Here is a 25361-nt window from a genome sequence, read left to right as displayed (position 1 = left end):
ATTTGAAGAAGCCATGATATTTCATAGTCTGTTGTTGTAGAAGTTGGAAATCTCATTCCTACCATCCCTTCTAGGTCCTAGTGGACTCTGTTATTTTAGGTACTAAAGGAGATTAAGCTGAAAAAGACCTAGTGATCCTTCTTCATTAAGTTCATGTGAATTTCTATAATTCAGAATACTTTTAAAACAAAGGTTTAAAATTTGTTATATATCTTTATAACAAGTTTGTAATTTTTTAAAGTATGTGTTTAATTTCAAAAGTAATATGGTCTTATAAAGATGCATAATGTAGCAGACTGGGTATAGATACCAACACCAGAATCCCTAGAGCCAGTTCTCAGCTTTGCTTTTTACTATTTGTTTAACTTTGAGCACACGACTTAACTTTTGCGCCACAGAATGCTCATGTGTAAAATAGGGGTAATAAAAATACCTACACCATGAGATTAAAAAGACTGTTAAAGTCTACTTAAATACATGAAACAGTATTATTAAAGCTTAGAAAAATACTTTAGATCATTATTATTGAACATAGCTTTTCTCTCAGCTAGTCATTTTGAAAATTTTTATTTGTGAAGCAGAGTATCACTACATGGCTCAGGCTGGCTTCACATTCACTCTGTAGCTCTAAACTCTCGATCCTTGTCTCCCAAGTGCTAGATGAAAGGCAGGCACAGCTATCACTGGATCAGTTTAAAATGTCGAGGGCTAGGCATGTTGCCCCATGGCAGAGCATGTACTTGGTACACAGAGTCTGTGTTCAATAAAGGAAAGGAAGGAAGGAAACTGGAGAAGAGAGGTTTCCAGTGCGCACTGTGTGGTCACAGAAGAGCAGTGTGCTCATCTGCCACGCTGCCCTTGTGCTGTCCTTTAGGACCCAGAGCGTCTGCCCTCTCTAACTGCTGCCAATGTTGCCCCTTCTATGGGTTTGCTTTGTCCAGAATGTCTCCATCATTCCCTCTGTCCTTCTTCCTAAAGGTTCAAATCTAGAAGTTCTTATTAAATATTTACTCTTTTTCTACTTTGTAGGATTTTGTGTATATACCATCAGATATTGGTAGAAATGTAAAAAATATACATGGAACCAAGTCAAACTTTAGGTTATAAATCAGATGTTGGAATTTTCATTTTCAACTATGTCTCTAAGCATTTGTTTTAAAATCTCCCTGTTATGTTTTGGTTTCAAGTATTCCTAAAGTAATACTTTGGTAGATGGCTGGATAAAGCCAATGAAGGCTCAGCTGACATACACACTTAGCTAGTTCATAAAGAGCCAGTCTAAGACAGGTGCCAAGAGCTGAACTTTTAGAGTCTGATGTAAAGAATGAACACTTCAGATTCTTTTCTTTGAATTTTGCTGTATTCTGTGAAACTGCTGCTTTTAGGTGTGCTCACCCTTAGGAAGCGGTCTTCAGATCCTCACACTTATTTCTGCTCTTTGATAGAAAACAACCTCTGTGAACAGTAACCTCAGAAAGAGAAAAAAACCTTTTAATGCTAAGTATCAATTAATTTTCTTTTAGAAAAGACTTTTTACACCAGACAAGATATATTTCTGGCGAATGGACATTTATGTACTCTTTTGAGAGTATCAATTTACAGAGTGGAACCTTGTTAGGTGGCAGAAGAGAGAATTTAGGCTTATAGCCAGGGAATCTGCTCAGGACTTCAGTCTTTAAAGATCATTGTATGCATAATGGTGATGGAATTGGAGCAGCAAATTCATAGTATAAAATATTTTTTTTATGAAATATGTTTTTGTTTTCTCTTTCAGAATCATGGTGTCATGGAGGGGGATTTACTTTATACTCTTCCTGTTTGCGGGAAGCTTTTTGGGAAGTATATTTATGCTGGGTCCCATTTTACCTTTGATGATTATAAACCTGTCATGGTATCGCTGGATCAGCAGCCGCCTTGTGGCTATGTGGCTCACGCTTCCTGTGGTAAGTTACACACTAGAGAAGTCTGTCTGCTTGTATTGAGATAGCACATCTCATACTTTGTTAGCATCAGAGATCTGGTTTTCAAAAGAAATACTAGACATAAAAAAGAAAGGGGAGAATAGAAAAAATAGAAACACAAATATTCATGTCCTTAAAGCAAACCCTTATAAAGAATCTTACAGAAAATCAAGAGCTTCTTTTTATATTCTTCATGAATTTTCTTTTATATTTCATATAATGAAGGGTATCATTTATATGCAGAAAATATGTAAATTTTAAATATCGAAGAATTTTTACATCATTAAATTTTATTCTGCACTTCAATTTTTGTTTTACAAGGCAGTGATACCTATGAAGATTCTGTGGGGTTGGAGAAAGAATATTAACATACTGCATGAAAAAAATTTTCAGTAAAAATGTAACCTGCCCCATGAAAATTCTAATAGTAAACATTTTCCTAAACTTATGACAGAGATGTGATTGATTCAGTTCTTTCCAGTAATTACAAAAATTAGGAACATACAAAAGAGATCAAGATATGTGATTTCTATGTGAAGAAGTAGTGTAAACAGCATGTGTAAGATCAAAGTGCACACACAGTGTTCAGTAGAGTCCTGGGGCATATGGCACTCTATTTTTTCTCTTGAGTGCATCTTCTGATCTTGAGCTGGTTCCCAGTCCTGGCTCCTCCCTCCTAGAAGGAGGCTGCTGCCAACTAGTGGGCACTGAATGCTTATCATTTTCTTGGCTAGTCTGCTGGGGATTGTTCCAGTCCTTTCTCCACAGCAACAGCTATCCTTTCTTTCTCCTCAGGCTGCTGGGCTTAGCAGTCTTTTTGGTAGAGGCAATAAGTTTAATATCTGAAAAAGAAAACAAGGAGGGAAATACTCCTTTATAATTGGTAAAGGATCCTTTCCATCCTGTTTCATTGACATTGAGTTACTTATTTCCCCTGAGACAGCAGGTGGAGCACCTGCCCCCAGGATGAATGTCTTACAGTTGCTGTGGTTCAGGTTCAGATTGACTCAGTAGTTACTGAAATGGTGCTTGGGGTGGGTTTTCTACATGAATTGAATAGACATTTCTTAAAAGTTACCTAATAGCAGCCACATGGTGGTGGTTGTCACATTTAAGGTCAGTACTCGTAGAGACAGGTGGATCTTTGAGTTCAAGGCCAGCCTGGTCTACAGAGTGAGTTCCAGGACTATACAGGGTGGGTGGGAGGGGAGTTTGTTGACACATAAGCTAAATGCTTAAGGAGGAGGATGGCTTTGTTTCAGGCGCCACCATTATCAGCAGTTTATAGGGAAGGAAATAGAGACTTTTAGGCGGTCAGTAATTCGCCCAGTCACTTGCTATATTAGTTGCTTTTCTTATCCTATGATGAAATACTCTGAAAAAGGTTCTGACATCTTCAATATCCTGAGTCTCCATAGAAACTTAGGTTCACCCTCACAGCTTCACAGCCTCACGCTGTGTCCACACAGCAACTCCTTACAGGGAGTCTGCCCCTGCCATACATTATGTGACTCAGCTGCGCTCCGAAGTGGGCTCCAGGACCTCCTCAGTCTTGCATCTTTCATGCCTGAAAATCCACTAACATGTGAACAATGCTGTCACATTCTTCACCAGCTTGAGATGTAACCTGGTCCTCGTACAGCACAGCTCTCAGGTTCCATGTGCTGACACTGGGGACCATTTTCCCAGAGAGTTGCTTTCAAGACATGGGGAACAGCTCCAGCTACGTCTCCCATTCAGGCAGTCTCTTTTCAAGTAAAATTTTCTTTTCATAAGAAGTCTTTTCTTTTTTCCTCCAGGCACATATCCTCTTGTCACAGTACAGAGTCAGGTAGTTCTTCTGGCTGTAAGGTTTAACTCGTTTGAGCTCCTTCCATTCTCAGCAAACTGCATATTAAACAAAAAACAGCCCCCAGCCCCCGACAGGGCTTCTTTCTCTGTGTTGCCCTGGCTGTCCTGCAACTAGCCTTGTAGACTAGGCTGGTCTTAAACTCACAGAGATTCCCCTGCCTGTCTCCCCAGTTGTGGAATTAAAGACATAGGCTACCATTGTCTGACTGTTTTTCTCTTTTTAACTGTAAACCTGGGTAAATATAATTAAAAAGTAGCCATACCACAGAGTAAATGCTCTCTTGTACTCTGGCAAACAAATTAGTTTATTATCTTTAAACTCAGCTTCACCAAAGTTCTCAGGATATAAGCAGTATGAAGCCAGATTCTTGAAATGTAACAGGACAGATGAGGATAGCCACCTTGTGGAGGTGACAGTCCATTACCTAATTGTAAGCTTAAAACCTTGTCAATTCTACTTCTCATTTATACAAAAACCTTTTTTAAAAAAATGGGACAGAAGTCGACTGTTACTTTGTTATATCACAAAAACAGAAATCCATTTACCTCTGTCTCACAAGTATTGAGATTAAAGTCATGTGCTACCATGAACAGGCCATAAAGCTTTTAATTTTTAAACAGAAAAAAAAAGTCGAAAAGTTAATAAACATAAACCCATGTTAATGAAGAGTACATGTACGTGTCAGTGTGTGTGCAGGGATGCATGCACGGAAGTACATGTCCTGTATTTCCCTTTATCACTGTTCATTTATTCCTTTGAGGTAGGGTTTTATTCTTTGAAGCTGGGAGGCACATTTTCTCAGACTAGAAGCCAGTAAGCCTCAGGAAGCCTCCTGTTCTGTGGTACTTGGAGTAACGGTACCTGCCAAGCATGGCAAGAACCAGCATTGCCAGCCCTAGTGGCAGCTCTACCTCACCATCTAACTCAAGTGTCCTCTTCTTGGGAAGAAGTAGTCATGAATACAACCAGTTAAATAGTTTCTTATTTACTGAGTTTATTTTCTTCTAAAGTATCCTGTTCTTATAGAAAGCCTTGTATGTGGATATTTAAATATATATATTTTGCTTCTCTTTCAACTCTGTGTTTCATGCTACCATAGATACTCATAGTTCATTTACTTTCAATGTTGAATTACTTAAAGCTGTTTGATAGGTTTGATTTTCTTAGCTTTTAACCTCCTTTGCTCAACCCTTTCTCCATTAGATAGGAAGTGAAGCAGGATTCACATATAAATAGTTTGAAATTACAACTGAAGCTGGGAGTAGTTACGCGTACTGTTTCTTGGTTGGCTGTGGTAGAGGGAGCTTGAGCCAGGTTCTGGGCAATATAAGGAAGGAAAAGTGAAAAGGGTGCGGAGGGGCAGAGGAGAGCATGCTTGCTCACTTTTGAAGAACTCTACTTTGTAATACACACTTTCCTAAATTATATTCTAAATTATATTCACAGGTATAGAAATGTTAATTTAATAAACTCAGCGAGCATTTGAGTACTCATTTGCTGTAGCTAGTAGGCTAAAAGATTTTAGTGGACAGTTTAGTCTTTATGTATTCTTTTTGAGTAACAAAAGATTATCACAGAAAAAATGAGTTTCTTCAATGCTATATTCAGTTATGTTTTTGATTATTCCTTTGGGAAAAATTATGTAATAATCTTATCTTTATATCCTTAAAAACACCCAGTAGAATCTTATTTTGTACTTCTTTTAACTCAATAATATATAATTGACGATTTGAAAAGTAGTTCATATTTGGGGGGGTAATTTGTTTATTTTTCACTTAATTTTTTAACAGTTTATTCACTTTAAATCCCAATTGTAGCTCCCTCTGTCATCTCCTCCTCTCCCAACCTCTTCCCCCCAACCCCTCACCTCCTAGACCACAGACAGAGGGAGAGCTCCTCTGCCACAATCTGCCTCTCGTTTATGAAGTCCCATCAGGAATGCTGGATCTGCTTCCTCTGTGGCCTGGCAAGGCTGCCCTGCCAGGGGGAAATGATCAGGGAGCAGGTAACAGAGTCCATGTCAGAGACAACCCCTGCTGCCCCTACTAGGGAACCCACATGAAGATTGAGCTGCCATGGGCTACATCTGAGCAGGGAGTCTAGGTCCTCTTCATGCATGGTCCTTGGTTGGTACACCAATCTCTGCAGAACCCCATGGGCCCAGCTTTGTTGGCTCTGTTGGTTGTTGTTGTCTTCTTTTTTTAACCTGGCTCACAATACTTTTATTTATTTTTATTTATTACAATTTATTCACTTTGTACACCAGCTGTAGCCTCCTCCCTTGGTCTCTCCCAATTCTGCCCTCCCTCCCTCTTCTCCCATGCCCCTCCCCTAGTCTACTGATAGAGGAGGTCCTTCTCCCCTTCCATCTGATCCTAGCCTATCAGGTCTTATCTGGACTGTCTGCATTGTCTTCCTCTGTGGCAGGACCTTAGTTTTCACCTTATACCCATTAGAATGGCTAATATAAAAAACTCAAGTGACAACACATGCTGGAGAGAATGTGGAGAGAGGGGAGCCTTTCCTCCTCCATTGCTTGTGGGAATGTAAACTTTTACAACCAATTTGGAAATAAATCTGGTGCGTTCTCAGACAATTAAGAATAATGCTACTTCAAGATCCAGCTATAGTACCACCCCTAGGCATATATCCAAAAGATGTGCAAGTATACAACAAGGACATTTGCTCAGCCATGCTCATAGTAGCTTTATTTGTAATAGCCAGAAGGTAGAAACAACCCAGATATCCCTCAGTTGAGGAATAGATACAGAAATTGTGGTACATTTATACAATGGAATACTACTTAGCAATTAAAAACAAGGAAATCATGAAATTTGCCAGCAAATGGTGATAACTAGAAAAGATCATCCTAAGTGAGGTAACCCAGAAGCAGAAAGACACACATGGTATATACTCACTTATAAGTGGATATTAAACATATAATATAGGAAATTAAACTAAAATCTGTACACCTAAAGAAACTAAGCAAGAAGGAGGACCCTGAGTAAGATGATTAATCCTCAGAAAGGCAAACAAGATGGACCTCGGGAGAGGGAGAAAACAGGGAACAGGACAGGAGCCTACCACATTGAGCCTCTGAAAGACTCCACCCCAAAGGTATCAAAGCAGATGCTGAGACTCAGCCAAACTTTGGGTAGAGTGCAGGGAATCTTATGAAAGAAGGGGGAGATAGAAAGACCTGGAGGGTATAGGAGCTCCACAAGGAGACCAACAGAACCAAAATATCTGGGCCCATTGGTTTCTGAGACTGCTACTCCACCTCAGGACCATTCGTGGAGATAACCTAGAACCCCTGCACAGATGTAGCCCATGGCAGCTTAGTCTCCAAATGAGTTCCCTAGTAAGGGAACAGGGACTGTCTGTGACATGAACTCAGTGGCTGGTTCTTTGATCACCTCCTCCTGAGGGGGAGGATAGCCTTACTAGTTGATATTTTTCTATCAAGAAACTTCCAGAAATAAAATTAGTGAAAGAGATTTGAAGTGTAGATAGTAGTTTATACTAGATCAAAGCCTCTCCCCCAATTTATTACAGAAGCAAGAATATGGGAAACTATGTTTTTAATGTTAGAAATCATAGGGATAACATTTACCTATGGAAACTTGCAGTAACTTTTTAAAAACAATTAAATCATTTACTTTGGATCAGTTTTGCTTTTCTAAAGTTTTCTAAAGTTCTAAAAGTTTTGCTTTTTGTTTAGTTTTTTAAGTGTCATCATTTTTTTGATATTATAAAAGCAATATATCATAGTCATGATATGGTTAGCAAGATGGAAAAGATAGTAAATATCTAATAAAGTTATAAACATGGTTATGAATAATTTTATATCTGGCTTCTTAACCTGAAAACTCTTAAGTTGCTCTATATCTGCATTTTAATTTTTTTTTTTTGTAGGCATTGTTGGAGACCATGTTTGGTGTAAAAGTAGTTATCACAGGTGATGCATTTGTACCTGGAGAAAGGAGTGTCATTATCATGAACCATCGGACGAGAGTAGACTGGATGTTCCTGTGGAATTGTCTAATGAGATTCAGCTACCTCAGATTGGAGAAAATTTGCCTCAAATCCAGTCTCAAAAGTGTTCCTGGATTTGGTACGTTATTCCTATATTATTTTAAGTACTTAACTCATTTTGTATGTAATGTGCTGTAAAACAAAATGAGGTAAGTTGAACTGTATGTTATTTTCAGCTTTTCTCATGAAGCTTAAAATAATTCCAGTTTCTTTTTATCTTTATGGCTTTGTTGTGGTGATTTTATCTTAATCTCTATTTTAAAAATAATCTTACTCTAGAAGAGAAAATAAACTAATATCAAGGAAGTAGATCATTCTTAGAGCCACTACATTGAAGAATATGAATTTAATAGTTGCTAACTTTTTTTTTTTCCCAAGACAGGGTTTCTCTGTGTAGCCTTGGCTCTCCTGGTCTTGCTTTGTAGACTAGGCTAGCCTCGAACTTGCAGAGAACCACCTGTGTCTTCCTCTCCAAGTTCTGGGATTACATGTGTGTGTCATCGTACACTGCTGATGGGTGACTTTCTTTAAAAATTTTCATTTACAAATTAAAACGACACAAACTCGTTCTCAGGTGGTCAGAAGTCCAAAATTAGCTACTCTGTCCTCAGCTTGCCTGCCTCAGGACGAGCCCCAGGAGCTTCTCCTACAGCCGTGGGCTTGATGTACCTTCCTCTGTGTTCCTCACACTCCTTATACCCTGTGCTGTGTTACTTAGTTATTAGTCTCTTTGTTGATGTTTCGGGTTTGTTTTTTGAGACAGCCTCAGGCTGGCCTCAAACGAGAGCGAGTTCCTTGCTTCTCAGCCTCGAACATGCTAGGAGTACAGTGCTCCACCATGCCAGCTTGAGTCTTCTGACAGTGGACTTCTTCCTTGAAGGCATGACCAGATGCATTCTGCCTCTTTCTCTTTTTAAAATATTTTTATTAGCATATCATGACTTGTTCATATATGCACATACATATACATATAATATACACATTTGTATTTTGATAATATTCACCCTGTTCTCAACTTTACTCTCATTAACCCTACCCTGACTTGCCACCTTCTACTTTTCCTGTCTTTTGTGTGTGTGACCAAATATGAAAATCATTTACAGGAGCATAGGTGAGAGTTTGCTCAAAAGAGTGTAAATACTTCACCAGTAGCTGTACTGCTAAAAAATATGCCTGTTCCTCCAAGCAAGTATTGCGCATATAAATCCCCACAAGGAATAGAGTCCTGCGAGACTTTCCCTTTCCATCAGAGAGTACAACTGGGCCCTGCCCTAGGGAGGTCATCACAGCTGCTGTGAATAGTAGTCGTGCCATTCCACAGGCAGTGGTTCACAGTGCCAGTTCCTTCTTGTCACTGTTAGATTTCTCCTGCTCTTTCCATGGTATTCCCTGAGCCTTGGAGGGATACTTGAGCTGTCCCATTTTCTGATTGTATATTCAAGACTCAATACCAGTTACAAATTCCCACAGTCACCATGGCTCTCTGGAACAAGAAGCTTCTCTGACTAGAGCTGACATCAGCATAAATATAGTTACTTAGAAAACAGTTTGAAGACACATCATATCCCTTTAGTAAAACAATAGCAGTAGCTTTCTCACTGTGGTTTCTGACCTTCCAGCCATGGACTTTGGATTAGTTTACAGTTCCACATGTGCATTCCATCTTAGGAAGTAGGCATCAAATCAAATTGCACTATGGCTCATCACACACACACACACACACACACACACACACACTTACTCAACAGTAGGTTCTTGCCTCTGTTTCTGGAGAAGAGCCAATTGAGTGACATTTACCCATATTGTTTGGGGGCTTGAGTGGCTTCACTGACTGACCTAAAAAGTCAGAGAGGGTTAGGCTGTTCCTTGCACTGGGGTTTTTGTTTAATAAGCTGTGGCTCCTGGGAGCTGATTTATTCAGTCACACGGGAATTTCATTTCAAACATTTTTGAAAAATGTTGTGTTTAGCTAATTGAGTATCAGAATTCCTTTTCTCTTTATATATATATATATATATATATATTGGTTGACCCTTCCTCTCACCCGTCTTTTCTCCCTCTTCCTGCTTTCCAGCCACTTAAATCTTTCTCTCTCCTCCTATTTCTACTCCTGCTTTCATACTGCATGCATTCTGCTACATTCTGCTACTACTCTTTAAAGAATCTTTAGTTTTTCTGGACTCCTTACATATTTACTTCTTTATAAATGCACATATACATAAAATAAAATCTAGGTTTATATATGAGAACATATGGTGCTTCTGTCCTTGACCCTGAGTTACTTTATTTAATACATTATTTTCCAACTCCATCCATTTTCATCTACTTTATAATTTTATTTTTCTTTATGACTGAATAAACTTCTGTTGTGTATATTACCATACTTTCTCCAGCCATTCATCAGTTGATGGACATCTGGGCTGATTCTCTCGCTGTTATTGTGAATAAAGCGGCAGTGAACATGGATGCACAAAGGCTCTCTGTGGTGGGATTTGGAGTCCTGTATATGTGTGCCTAGGATGGTATAACTAGGTCTTTGGAAGCTCTGTTTTTAGGTTTTATAGAAACCTCCACACTGGTTTATATAGCGACTACACCAGATTACATTCCCACAAGTGGTGAATGAGGGTCTCCCTTTCTCTGCATCCTTACCAAGATCTGTTGTCATCTGTCTTCTTGATAATAACCATTCTAGCTGGATTGAGTGGAATCCATTTGAATTTCCATATATTTGTGTAAGGATGTTGAACATGTTTTCAAATATTTGTTAGCCATTTGTATTGCTGTTTTTAGGAATGGTGTGTTCAATTCCTTAGCGTATTTTTAAAAACTGAATTATATGCTTTCTTGTTTTGTTTTTCTTAGACTGTTTGTGTATTTTATATACTCACTATCAGGTGAAGCACTAGTGAGGATTTTCTTCCATATGTAGGTAGTTTCCTCATTCACTTAACTGTGCTGTTTGATGGACAGAACAGTTTCATGATTGCCTTCCTGTTAGTTTAGATTGTTGGGTCTTTTTTGGTGAGGGGCTGGAGTCCTATTGAGAAGTACTTACTTATGGCTCTATCTTGAAATGGTTACTCTACTTTTCCTCTAACAGTTTCAGTTTTGGCTTTTTTATTGCGGTCTTTCCATTTGGAGTTGATATTTGTGCAGGTGGAAGGTAAAGATCTAGTCTTATTCTTCTACTTGTGGATACAGTTGGCCCAGCAGCATTTGTTGAAGGGGCTGTCTTTTCTCCAGTGTGCATTTTGGCATATTTGTCAAAAAATTAAGTGGGTGTAACTGTGTGTGTGTGTGTGTGTGTGTGTGTGTATCTGGGTCCTTTATTCTGTTCCACTGATGTGTATGTCTTTTTGTGCCAGTGCCATGCTGTTTTATTATTCTGGCTCAGCAGTATAACTTAAGATCAGATGTTCCCTCATCATTCTTTCTGCTTTGGATTGCTTTGAATATCTGTTTCGTGTTTCGTGCTTCCATATGAATTTTAAGACCTACTCCTCCTAGTTCTGTGAAAAATGGTGCTGAAATTTTGATGGAGATTTTATTTAATCTATAGATTGCTTTTGGGAGAACAGCTGTTTTTACAATTAATTTTTTTGATGCCTGAGCATGGGGAGGCTTTTCAGTTTGCCAGTGTTTTCCTTCTTTTTTATTTAGAGATTTTTTTCACTTCTTTAGTTAGCTTTTGTCCAAGATTTCTTCCTTCCTTCCTTCCTTCCTTCCTTCCTTCCTTCCTTCCTTCCTTCCTTCCTTCCTTCCTTCCCTTCCTTTTTTGCTTCTCTTTCTTTCTTTCTTTCTTTCTTTCTTTCTTTCTTTCTTTCTTTCTTTCTTTCTTTCTTTCTTTCTTTCTCCTTCCTTCCTTCCTTCCTTCCTTCCTTCCTTCCTTCCTTCCTTCCTTCCTTCCTTCCTTTCCTTCCTTCCTTCCTTCCTTCCTTCCTTCCTTCCTTCCTTTTTTTTGTTTATTGTGAATGGAATTATTTCTTAGTATCTTTGTCATTGGTACATAAGATGATTTTTATATGTTGGTACTGTATCCTGCCACTGTGCTGAGAGTGGTATATCAGCTTTGTTTTCCCATGGCATCTTTAGGGACTCTTATGTTTAGAATCATCATCTGCACATAGGGATGCCTTAACTTTTTATTTGGGAGATTGTTTTTACCTTTTTTTCTTTAATTGGGATATAATTAGTTTCATTTTAATTATTTATTGTAGATGTGTATAGAACAGATTCAGAACCCCCCCAACACTATAAAATGAATTAAATATTATGATGGAAGCATTTGAATAAAACACTTTGAATGAGAAATACAGAGGATGATAATTGACAGGAAAATAAGATAAAATGTGATGAGAACCCATTGAATTAAAGAAGGACATGGAGGAAAAAGAGAATGACATCAGGAAGCAGAGTAATAAAGTTTTCATAGTGCTTTTACGAGGAAAATAAAGACAAACAAAATGAGGCCACAGTGATGCCAGGGGACTGCAATTGAAGATCAGGTTGTTACAGGTAGTCTGACATCTCTGTCGGGCTGAGTACCCCATCCGAAGATACACAATTTTCAGTGCCCTAAAGTCTCAAAGTTTTAAACATATTCTACCCTCACCTCACTTGGTTTTAGTGCTATCAAATACACAAAATCAATGCAACTGTTGTTTAAAACCACTACACGCTCTGAGTATAACATTTATATGAACATCAGGTGAATTCTGTATTTAGACTTGAGTTACATTATGTATATGAAACACTTCTACAAAAAAATCCACAAAATAAACCACTTCTGATGCCAAGCATTTAAGACAAAGCCCACTCAACTTGTACTTGGAGTCTTTATGGAAATCAAAACAGTATGAAAAAACAATATGATATTTCAAAGGTAATCTTTAAAAAACAACTGAAAAAAAGCCTTGCAAAATAATAGAAGGGGGGGGGGGTGCTTCACAGCATCCACCGTGGATCTGCTTTCCAGAAGACACAGTGAAAATTCGGAAGCCGGTACCACTTGAAGTCCCTGAATCTTTGGCAGATACAGAAACATTTCTTGCCCTGAAGTTTTCCTTTCCATTCCCTTCCCTCTCAAAGACACTACTCCAGACCGGTACAAACAGAAGCACAGGGCTTCACACATCCTCTTACCTCATATTGCTCCTTTGGAGCTTGGGATTAGAGTGTCCACCATGCCCAGCTGACAACTTTAAATTTGTAGCTTAAATACAGACTGATCAAGCCTGTTAAAATAGTATACAGGATATTAAACTGTGTCAGGGAACAGAAAGAAAAACCACAAGACACGAAAGAGTGGAAAGGTCCACACAAACAGAGGAGGGCATGGCAGCTAGGATGTGAAATCCTGGGCTTGGGGCCAGCCTTGGGGCCAGACTTATTTTATGTGTGAGACTTAAGCCTAACTTGTTTAGGTCTAGACCTGTTGCTGGCTCTTTTTTACTGACAGCTGTAAACATTGTGGATAGTGTGTGTCCCACCATTTCCCCAAGCTGTGGAATGCTCATTGTTGGCTTAACTGCTTGTCATGACTTAAAAGTTTTATAAAAAGCAACAAATGAAGTATGGTGAGCAGTTCTGCTTCCTAAGGGACGAACACGATAGATGAGTTCACACCGTCAGTTCTGTTGCTAGTTGAAAATAAGTATCTGTAATGGTTGATTTTGTAGTTTGCTTGCCAGAGTTGCTTGGCAGAAATGAATTTGGATATGTAATTTATTTGGAGTGTGTGTGGTGTGTGTGAGGAGGTTCCCTGGGGAGGAAAATTAGTTCAGTTATATTGTATGCCAGGCTAAGAGTATATCAGGGTTACACATTTGAAGAAACTATACACCTTTTTTTTTTTTTTAATGTTATAAGTTTCTTTACTGTTAACTTCTCCCCTACTTCTATTGTACCTCAATCGTGTAGGGTCTAGTCTTTCATTCCTTAACCCTTTCCCCAAAAGGTGCTACCTCCTACCCACACAGTTGAGGGGGGGCAAGACTTCACATTGGACTCACTTTTGGTTCTCCCTCCCCCAGCCTGGAGCCAGAAAGGTGTGGTGACAGAGGGATTGAGAGATGAGGGCCTGACAAGGTGGATTCGAGGAAAGAAGCACTGCTCTAAGCTGGGCCCTGCTTCTGCAGACCCAGTCCTTTGTGTGGAGAGTCCAAGGCATGGTTGGCCAGACCCGTCTTACCTAGCAGAGGCAAGACCCTTTCTGGAGTAACCCAATTAAAGCTGTGGGTTTTCAGCAAGGCTGTGTCTAGTGCTTTAAAGCTATTGCTGTGGGCATACCCCTAGCTCTGGTTCGTCATCAAAATAATATCCACAAGTGGAAGAGAGAAGCAGCCCCTGTCTGCCCTGAAATATTACAGGCTATACTAGGAAAGGAACCAGCCTGGGGCAAGAGCAGCCAGGTCCCAGGGCGGCTGATCCACACATCATACACAGATGCTCTTTTGGGTGTTGTTCTCTGAAATGGGAATCTAGATCACAGAGGAGGTCCTGGGACCCTTGGATTGAGTACCTATGCTTCAATAGGCTGGACTGGTTGAGGACAGGCACTGGGGTGGAAGAAGATAGTGTGGCCAAGGGCATTACTACATTAGGAGTGTAGATGGGCAAGTAAGAGGTGGGTAGCTGTCCCCACAAGGAAGCTCTGCTCCCCTTCCTGGGCATTCCCATGGGATCTGGGGAACCCTGTAGTAAGTGGAGGGGCCAGGTGCCTTGTTCTGTGGAAAGGGGAGAAGGCCTGATGACTTCCCTTGGAAACTCCCTCTACTTTATGGGCCCAGGAAGGGAGCAGAGGGGCCACAGAGGCTTCTCAGAGGAGTTAGAGGGTACAGTGCACACTTCTTCTTCCTCCTTAGATCAGGTGCCCGCCTGAGCTGGGCTGCTCTGTCCAGCTAGCCCACCTTGTTAGGGACATGTTGATTCTATCCCAGGGTCTCTTAGCGGGGACTTGATGCTGAAACCCTCCCTGGATGATGGTGGGAGACAGTGTTCCAAACGTACAGCACCTCTGCTGGAATCAGGCTCATGTCCACTGTCCAGAAGTTGCCCGTGGCCTGGGGCTTTGCATGGTCATTGATCACCTATGGAAGCACCGGTTAGAGTCCTTCCAGCCCTCGTGTTCATCCCTGAAGAAGGGGACAGCTTCAGCCTGCTGAAGTGTGTGGCCTGAATTATTAAGGTGATCTTGGCCAAATAGGTGTAGGTGGGCTAGTCTTGCTGTAGGTATTTCTTCTTCCTCTTGGGGGTCTTAAAAGCAGACTCTGCAACTGGAGGCCTGAGATAAGAGTTGTTGCAAGGCCCCATGCAAGGGAGGTGGCCTTGGGCTGGGTCCTGGCCGAAGAGGGGGCTCAGGGTAGATGGACTCTAAGTTTAAAAGAGCTGAACGTTTTAAACAATTGGATATGTAATATGAGTAATAGTTTTTGGAGCATTTATATCACACATAATATACTTAGAGAAATTCAAGTCCATATTATTGGAGGGAAGCTGTTTAGAATATACATCAGTGATTTTTATAAAGGTTTACTGATATTTATTTTTTAAATTTTATGTGTGTGTGTGTGTGTGTGTGTGTGTGTGTGTGTGTGAGTGTGTGTAAATATGTGCTCATGAGAACAGGTGCTCTGTAACCCAGAGGTTTCAGATCCTTTGGAGCTGGAGTTTTGTGTGGCCACAGACTGCCTAACATGGGTGCTGAGAACCAAAGTTGGGTTCTCTGAGAGAGCAGTATGTTCTGTTAGCATTGAGCCATTTCTGCATTTCAACATTTGATATTATAATTTCAGACCAACAGAGTAAGGATCAATAGCATGCTGGGAGACTGAGCCAGGCTGAGCTACAAAGTGAGTCTCAGGCCATCTTGGGTTTGGGCTACAGAAGGAGACCTTATCTCAAAACAAAACTAAACTAAACAAAAATAAAAAAGAAAAAAACCAAAACTGCCACTTTTGGACCAGACCTCCTGTGTCTGAGGCCTATTTTCAGGCCACATTTTCATCTCAAAATGTGTCATCAGTGCTTTAGAGATAGTAATTTTTACCTGATTCATAGTTGTGTTAGGAATTAATGAAATGCTCAAAATAATATAGCAAACATGTTGTTAGCACTCACCAAACATTTTTATAATTGTAAAATATTCATGAAATAGCTGGTGTGGAAAAGAACCATTGGAAAATATTGTTGAAATAAACAGTTATTGGGACAAGAAAGAAAAATCATTAAAGCTTGAGGAGTGGGCAGGCTATCTCATGGCCAAGGTTGGGTTTGGCTTCTTCCTGGCTGCCAGCCGCCCTGGCCGCACTGACTAATAGAAGGCTGTGGGAAATGTTCAGAAATTCTGAGGAAACAGTGATTTGGAACCTCAAATTCTATTTTTAGCCAAACCAGCTTCCAAAGTTAAGAACCAAAAATATATTACAGGAATGTGAGGACAGAAACAATTTTGAAAAGAAAAGGACTAACAGAAGGGCACAAGCAAAGAGTTCTGCAAACTTGGGGTCAAGTCTAAATATTAGAACAATTCTGTTAAGTTTAGGAATGTGATAGAAAAGTAAACAGTCTTTGGAGCATTTGGTGATTCCTACAAATCCTGTAACGGGGTGGTGGTAAGCATACTTTTTTGGCATTATTATTTTACTTTTTAAAAATTAAATTTAAACTGGAGTCTTCCTGTTTACAGAGTGATAGAATTAAGAGCTGTTTTGGTTGATGGAGAGTAATAATTGAACTCAGTGTTGATGGAGTTGCATGTTTCAACAGGCTCACCAAATATAGAAAGGTGAGAAAAGCAGAGGAATGAAATGGGATGTACTGTTTCCAGGCCAGTCAAGCTGAGGTCAGCATACTGTCTGCCAAGGAGTAGGAAGTCCGTATTTCATATTCGTATTTCATATTGTGGGCCATACTGTCCCTGTGCCACCTAATGCTCCCTGACACTGTTAGACAGAAATAGCTCTTGATAGTATGCATGAACAAATGGGCTGATTGAGTTCTAGGAAAACCTGGACTTTTGTCAAGGGCACAGAAAACTTAATTTCAACTAAAGACAGAAAAAAAAAATGGGAGGTGTGACAGGAAGAACAGGATGCATAAAAAATGTCTAGAAAAAAACTTAACTTCTAATAAATATGATTTCTAGTAAAGATACGAGATTCTCAGATTGGCTTAGCCTAAATTATAAGGGAGTAGGAGATGGTCAGTAAACCATCTTTATTCCAGAGCAGCACTGCTTTTTTGCAAGGCAATTTCTCACATCCCACCTGCCAACATGAGTGCTGTAATTGCTGTGTGAGCATGAGAGAGGAAGATTCTCATGGGCACCACAGAGATGGACCCACACACAGGCTGGCAAGATTGGGGACTAAAGTGCTTAGTGTTGAGGGGCATCTGGGCTGTTTCCAGCTTCTGGCTATTATAGAGCTGCTACAAACATGGTTGAGCAAATGTCCTTATTGTGTACTTGAGCCTCTTTTGGATATATGCCTAGGAGTGGTATACAGAAATTGTGGTACATCTACACAATGGAATATTACTCAGCAATGAAAAATAAGGAAATCATGAAATTTTCAGGTAAATGGTGGGACCTAGAAAGGATCAACCTGAGTGAGCTGTCCCAGGAGCAGAAAGACACACACAGTATATACTCACTCATATAGACATATGATATAGGTCCTCAAGAGGGAGGACCCTGACTAAAAAGCTCAGTCCTCATCCCAAAAGACAAAGAGGATGGACATCAGAAGAAGAAGAAAACAGGAAACAAGTTAGGAACCTGCCACAGAGGGCCTCTGAAAGGCTCTGCCCTGCATACTATTAAAGCAGATGCTGGGACTTGTGGCCAACTGTCGGGCAGAGTACATGGAATCTTATGTAAGAAGTGGGAAATAGTAAGATCTGGAGAGGATAGGAACTCCACAAGGAGAGCAACACTACCAGAAAATTTGAACACAGGGGTCTTTCCAGAGTCTCAAATCCAACCAAGTACCATTCATGGAGATAGCCTAGAACCCCTGCACAGATGTAGCCCATGGCAGTTCAGTGTCCAAGTGGGTTACATAGTAATGGAAAGAGCGACTGCCTCTGACATAATCTGATTGGCCTGCTCTTTGATCACCTCCCCCTGAGGGGAGAGCAGCCTTACCAGGCCACAGAAGATGACAATGCAGCCACTCCTGATGAGATCTGATAGACTAAGATCAGAAGGAAGGAGAGGGGGACCTCTCCTATCAGTGGACTTGGGGAGCGGAATGCTTGAAGAAGAGGAAGGGAAAGTGGGATTGGGAGGGGAAGTGGGGAGCGTTTATGGGGGGATACAAAGTGAATAAAGTGTAATTAATAAAAGTTAAAAAATTTTTAAAAAGTGCCTAGTGTTAGGAATCAGAATCAGCTCTGTGGCTCTGCAGCACAAGGTTTTGCCCTTCGCTACATATGCTGTTTATTGTTCAACTGCCTCTGCTTCACAGTGTTTGCATTTAAAGACAGAATGGACATTCGGTTGGCCTATAGAGTTACTGTGTTGTGCCCACGCTTTTCATTCATTATGAGCTTTTTCAGAGACTCTACATAGGCTGTCCTGAGTCAGGCATCTCCCCACAGAGCTGCAGAGGCTATGGCCAGGGAAAGATGGGCAGGCATCTAAAACACAGATAGGTTCATCAAGGCTGCCTTTTCAGCAATAAGGTGGGTCTATCCCCAAGAAAGGCAGTGTGCCCACACATACACGCCAAGGAATGTGCATAGCAGAATTTTTCTTTTCATTTAAGTAAAATCTGAAGTGCTGTTGAAAATAGCACTTGCATTTAGTTTGAGAGTACAGAAAAGCAAATATTATAGAATTCTCCTGTGGCCCAAGAAAGCTCCGTCCTTACTACTAGTACACAGTAGTGCCTTACGATAAGAGTGGCAAGCTGTGGGTTAAAGGAGGTTTTGAGAATTTAGCCGGCTGGTGGCGTACCCCTTTAATCCCAGCACTCAGGAGCCAGAGGCAGTTGGATCTCTGAGTTCAAGGGTGGCCTAATCTACAGAGTGAGTTCCAGGATGAACAAAGCTACTCAGAGAAAGCCTGTCTCAAAACAACAAAGCAAAAAATTGCAAACCCCAGGATTACCAAACTCCTTTAAAAAACAATATTGTGGTTTATGCACTATATACTCCAAAATCAGTGCTAAATTTATGGTATATCATAGAGTAAAAAAATAATAATAATGAAGACCTGAAAATTCTATTTAGTGGTTTGTGGATATTGCTATTGAAGTTCATGCAAATGCTTGCTCAATTTTTTTCTAGGCTGGGCCATGCAAGCTGCTGCCTTTATCTTTATTCACAGGAAGTGGAAGGATGATAAGAGCCATTTTGAAGACATGATTGATTATTTTTGTGACATTCATGAACCACTACAACTTCTCATCTTTCCAGAAGGAACTGACCTAACAGGTGAGATAGAGTGGCTTTAGGTCACAGAATTTAAAAAGTTAGAAACCACTACTCAAATCTCATAGGAAGCATGTGAATATCAAAAAAATTAATGGACAACCCCAAAGGTCACCTAGTTAATGGTACTCAAGCCTGACCAGATGGTACAATCTTAAAGTTCCAGTACTCAGGAAAAAGATACAAGCAGATCACAGGTTTAAGACCCATCCAAGCAACTTAGTCAGTCTCAAAATAAAGAATAATAGGATGGCTGGGCATAAAGTACAGTGGTAGGCTGTTGTGAGGCCCTGGGTCAAGTTCCAAGTACCATGGGGATAAGGGGAAGACTAAAAGAAAAGAAAGTTCTAAATATAATTTAATGAATTTTATTGTAAAAATTTGCAAATAAGTAAAAACATCACACTCTCTAACTTGACTCAAAATCTTTACATTATATAAGTCAGTTTTGTACAGTTAGAATGTGCTTTCAGAATGGAAGCTGTAAAGCTTCACAGTAATTTTATTTCAGTATTAAATATATCTTATACAAATTATTTTAATGTATAAGATATTTGATGTTGAGTCAGATATTTTTATTCTCCAGGAATTTTATACATGCATAGTTTATTTTTCATCATATTTAGTTCTCTACTCTTCTCCTTAACATAGCCTTCCAGATCTTCCTTCTTCCTTCATCAAAAGCTGGGTATGATGGCTTAAGCTTGCATGTAATCCCAATATTTTCGAAGCACAGGCAGGAGAATCTTCACAGGTCTCCTTCAGCCTGAGCTCTTAGTGAGTTCCAAGCCAGCCTGGACTGCTGAGTAAGGCTAGCTGAAAAACAATTATAAAAGCAAACCAGTAGAATAGCCACTGTCTGAGGACCCAGGACTCCTGTTCCATCATATTGAATTCATTATGGGAAACCATAACTGGTCACTGTTTTTTTTTTTTTTTTCCATAGTCCTATATTTTAAGCCTTAGAATATATCCTTCAAATATCAGTCTTTATCTTTACACAAACAGAACTTCAAAACTATGTTGAAGTAGGGTTTGTCTCTTCTTCCTGTTCTGCATATTCTCTTCCACAGTATTATTTATACTGTAAACCCTTTATCTTTTAACTTCTTCCATATAAGAAAAGAATCCAAAAGTAAGTACTTTTAAATCTTGTGACCTTTCCACTGATATTCAGATCATCTCCCTACTGCTGGCAAAAAGGGCTTTGTCTGAAGAAAAATCAGCCATCCTTGAGTTGGAGATAGGACACAGAAGAACATATTTAGACCCTTTCTATCTCAGCAGATTAAAACAAGATTAAAACACTATATAGTCTTTCATGTAATAAAGTAGTGTTTTTCACATTTATTTAAAGCAGTTGATTTTTATGGATGGATAAATGTAGAACTTTTCTGGTTGATTATTGGGAGGGCAGGAGAGGAGTTACAGCTTGGACAAGAGGCAGCTCTGTAGAAAGAGGTGACAGTATAACAAACCATACCTTCAAGAATGATACCGCAGAATGTGACAAGGGTGATGTGGTATGCTGCATGAGGAAACACAGACCTAAGTGGGGGTAGAATGGAAGCCAAATCCACAAGTTGTGAGGCAAAGGGGAATATAAACTCATCTTCCAAGACTTGTAATGCTTTATGAGGAAGAGTGCCTCTTGACTTTACACAGTGGACTAACAGAGATATCTCCAATTTAGAAAGAGTATCATTTAATTTAAAAGTATTTTTAATGATTAGAGTTAACTTCACTGTGTGGAAGTTAAGGCAGGCACCTGGGACAGCTGGTCCCATCCCCAGCCAGAGCAGGGAGAGAGCAAGTACATCCTGTTTGCTTGCTCTCTGCTGGCTGGCTTCTCTCTTACCTTGTTCAGGAGCCCCTCTCTAGGAATGGGTGCCACTCAAAGTGGATGACAGTCTCCCAGACATGATCCAGAAAATTCCTCATTTAGACTCTTTCCAGGTTGTCACTATTTGACAGTTAAAGTCTGGCACGTGCAGCCTTGTTATGTTGACACAAAATTAGCCATCATGCTTGTTCATTTTAGTTCCATTTTCCTGGTTTGGAAAGGAAAGCTATTTCCAGGTTTTAACAATGATAGTACGTATAATTTCATACCCTTGCACGCAAAGTGTCTTTATTTAATAAATATCCCAGTGTCTGAAACTTTATATATAAAATTAATTCCCTTCCATGAAGTTTGTTATATGAGGAAAGAGATAATAAGCTAATAATTGTACAGTTGTCACAAGAGCTTGTGTAAAAAATAAAACAGGGTGGGAAGATAGAGAGTAAAAGAAGGGTGCAGGATGCTACCCTTTGAGGTGGTCAGGGCAAGCCTCTCTGTTAAGTTTCTGTTTGCATAGGGACCAGACAAGAGGCCTTCTGGGTAATTGAACAGCAGCTGCATAGGCTGAGGTTGGCTTGACGAGATCAGAATGGCCAGCAGTCCTGTGGGTGTGGGTGGAATGAGTGGGAAAGTTGCAGGGAGGGAGCTGACAGGAGGCTGCGGTTGGAAAACGGGATGCTAGTGCAGTTACTAATGATGGCCTGGGAGTGGGTGGATCAAGGGAGGGGGAGGGAGCATTGCCACACTAATTTGTCTGATGATTTCCAATGTCCCATACTGTGACTGTACATTTCAGAGTTGTGTATATTTGTATCCACATCTGCAACAGAATTCAGTTATACTTGAGACTCCCCAGAGTCACTGAAACTGGGAAAACAAGCTGATGAGCAGTTAGTTACTATTCATCTCTGTTTCTTTGGTATTGCTAATCCCCCTTAAGGTTTGTAGCTGGCTGATATAGAAGTGCTGTTACTAATCTGTTATAGCCCTGTGCTCAGGACATTGACAAGCGAATGGAGAATAGCTTACTGATTTCCATATCCAAGGCATTTCCTTTTTATTGCTGGGTCAGCTGTGGGCATTTGACTCGTTGCACTGTTAGAAAAGACACAATGCCTTTTGTAAGTGTATCTGCTGGATATTGTGTTGTGGTATGTATCTGTGGTTCCTGGAGGGCTGGAGAGCTTACTGATCTTAAATTTACTCCTAGAAAACTTGTGTTTATATAGATATTTTTATTGTACTAGCTTGTAAATTTCCAAATAGAGCTGAGAATTACAGGTCCTATCATCTGCTGTCATCAGAAGGTATTTCATGATCTAGTCAAGGCCAAATTTTTTGAACACTTTATTTTCCAATTGTATTTGCTAAATAATGAGTTTGGTTCTTCTTGGAATTTGTAAAGTGACCTCATGGAATGGAAAAAGAAGTTATTGCCAACAATTGAAACATATACTTGTCTCTGTAACTATATTCAGCCAAACCATGTTCAGATGTTTGTACATGATGTGCTAATCATGTGCCTATTTTGTTGTGCAGTGGTTTTGGTTAGTAATATTAGCCACTCTGTGCTTGAGCAAGGCAGATATTTCACTTTGCTTTGAAAGCCTAAATTATTGGGTTAAAGAAAATGTTGATCTGATATATTTATTGTTAGTTATTTCTTCTGGATTTCTAGATCCTTATGTTTTGTTTCTTTTTAGTTTTATTAGCATTATTATATTTAAACCTTTGTTATTTCAGGGTTTCATTATTATTGGTGGTGCTAGGAATTAAACCTGAGGTCTTGCACAGTAGACAAGTGTTCTATGACAGAACATCCTCACCTCACATAAAGATGATGTTTAATGAAAATTTTAGCTTATCAGTTTTTTTGTTTTTATAACTCAAATTTAACTATATATCAGCTTTTTTGAAGTCTTCTAAATATTTTTAAAGTTTGGATATACATTTAAGGAAACTTATTATTAAGGCTCTATTTATAACATTATATATATTTACATCTGTCTGTCTGTCTACCTGTAGATTGAGATCATTGTAAGAGATTATCTCAAATGTTTGCATAAATTATGGGGCTGGAAAAATGGCTCAGTGGTTAAGAGCATTTGATAATTTTATAGAGGACCTGGTTTGGGTCCAGCACCCACATGGCTGCTCACAACAATCTGTAACTCCAGTTCCAGAGGATCTGATGCCCTTTTCTGGCCTCCTTGGACAGTGCATACACTGGCCCACATACATGTAGGTGAGGCACTCATACACATATTCAGGATGTTTGCATCATCTTCATTTACTATCTGTAACAACAGAATATGTAAGTGCCTTTTGGGCATAGGCAAGGTCTCACTATGTGGTCCTAGAATTCACTTTGTAGACTAAGCTGGTCGTTAACTCCTGAAATCTGCCTGCCTTTGCCTCCTGAGTCCTGGGATTGAAGGTGTGCCCACTGTGCCTGGTCATAAGTGCTATTTTTATCCAAGAAATTAAATTGTTCATGTTTTCCCTTACCTCACTATCTTCTTTTACTTTACGGGGCTAATAGTCTGTCATTTTGTTTAGAAAATAACAAGGCTCGGAGTAATGATTTTGCTGAGAAGAATGGACTTCAAAAATATGAATATGTCTTACATCCAAGAACCACTGGCTTTACTTTTGTGGTGGATCGACTAAGAGAAGGTAAGTACTTATCTTAAGATATGTGCTTCAAGATAAATGCGGCACAAATTGCTGAGCTGTATATGTAGAACTCTGACATCTAGTGAACCGTATTAACACACTGCTGACCTGTGACAAATAGTCATCTTCCTCTTCTGAATGTTACATGCCATAAAATTACCTGTGCCCAACATGAAATACCTGGAAACCTTAGGTCAGAGGTATCCACTTCTTTCCCTAAATGGCATCACTGTTCTTTTAGAGTCTGATGTGCTTGAAGATAATCTGCTAAAATGAAGTTTTTTTTACGTCTGAGTGCTGTGATTTTGAAGAAATGTTTGGTACCAGTCCAAAGTCACATTGGGATGGTAAAACCAAAACTATCCTTGGTCAGTTTGGCTTATTTTTTAAATTTTGTGATTATAACTAATATGATGTGGACTTTTGGGCTTGACTTTTGCTTTGCCAATGGAAATTGAGTGCCTGTGCCTGTTGGCCTGTAAAAGCTCATGAAGGGTAGAGTTTTTTTGTGTCTGTGGGGAGTGGTAGGAAGGCATTCAGGTGGTGCAGCTTGTGTTCTTGGCTCGTCTCTCTCATCTCTTATGTAGAACTTTTCTCTCACATAATAGTCTAACTTAGACTCTCTTCAGTCATAGTATGGATTCTACTATTTAGTATTATTATTTAGTAATTTTTTAAAGTTATATGTAACATCAGGAAGCACTATATTTCATTGCTATATTTCTGTTATAGAGAGGATGACTTTGGGACACATCTTTCACTTATAAAGCTAATCCTAAATAGAGACAAGACAGTGGAGAGATTATGTTTTAGTTGATGAGGATATATTTGTAATATTCTCTGTTCTGAAATGTAGGAAATATTTACAAGCAACCTGATTGTGAACTTTGTTGCACATTCAAGAAGTGTATTGCTTAGTCGTCACTCAGCAAACCAGTCAGTAACCACAAGTAATTTCTTCCTGGTGCCCTATACCCTGTATATCATTATATAGAGAAATTCAGATGATCTCATTGGCCTTGGTTAGAAAACCAGGTGATAATTCTGTTTATTTCATTTAGAATTGTGGACTAGAAACCTGAATAACCTTATGCTGAAAAAGAAGGAACATGTTGGTGATTATTCAAATAGTAAAAGCCACTAACATTGAGTACTTATAGCTCTGGGGCACTGTGCTAAATGGTTTTTAATGTCTTAACTTTACTTTCTCCTCATAAGCCTCCAGAGCAGTTTTCACATATTTTCATGTATCACAAGCAAGGGCAGACAGCAAGGTGAAGAAAGTCATCAGTTACTGGATTAGTGTCAAACCAAGCAGCATATGCTCCTTCCTGTATACTGTGACTGTCGCTAGGGCCCAAGCTACAAAACACCTTTGTAACAAGAGTGAACTGAGTAGCTTAAGAGAGGATTTAAATGAAAGAAATAATGGAAGGATAATAGTCCCAGGTAGGTGTGGGATGCTGTGTGAGATGACAGGAGAAGCAGGCATAGCCTGGGGAGGCACAGCTTGCAGACAGATTTGGTCTCTTGGTAGGAGAAGGGGGCTCCAGTG

At 39.6% G+C, this 25361-nt stretch overlaps 1 protein-coding gene and 1 pseudogene across 5 annotated transcripts in view; one reads left to right on the top strand and one right to left on the bottom strand.

Moving 5' to 3' along the window:
- Positions 1-25361, top strand: part of Lclat1 (lysocardiolipin acyltransferase 1) — a 129699-nt gene that overhangs the window by 56533 nt on the left and 47805 nt on the right. For 4 of the 5 annotated variants that reach the window (XM_021645716.2, XM_021645715.2, XM_021645714.2 and 1 more), the window contains exons 2-5: positions 1775-1943; positions 7729-7927; positions 19144-19290; positions 23690-23806. In XM_021645716.2, coding sequence (XP_021501391.1) covers positions 1779-1943; positions 7729-7927; positions 19144-19290; positions 23690-23806 — 628 coding nt within the window. In that variant the 5' untranslated portion in view covers positions 1775-1778. The remainder of the gene's footprint in view (positions 1-1774; positions 1944-7728; positions 7928-19143; positions 19291-23689; positions 23807-25361) is intronic. The other variant, XM_021645719.2, reaches the window with a different exon arrangement.
- Positions 14226-15162, bottom strand: LOC110553673 (forkhead box protein H1-like; annotated as a pseudogene).

This window comes from Meriones unguiculatus, chromosome 1 (genome assembly GCF_030254825.1).
Source record: "Meriones unguiculatus strain TT.TT164.6M chromosome 1, Bangor_MerUng_6.1, whole genome shotgun sequence".
In the NCBI taxonomy this organism is placed as follows: Eukaryota; Metazoa; Chordata; class Mammalia; order Rodentia; family Muridae; genus Meriones; species Meriones unguiculatus.
This window is presented reverse-complemented; position numbering and strand designations above follow the sequence as displayed.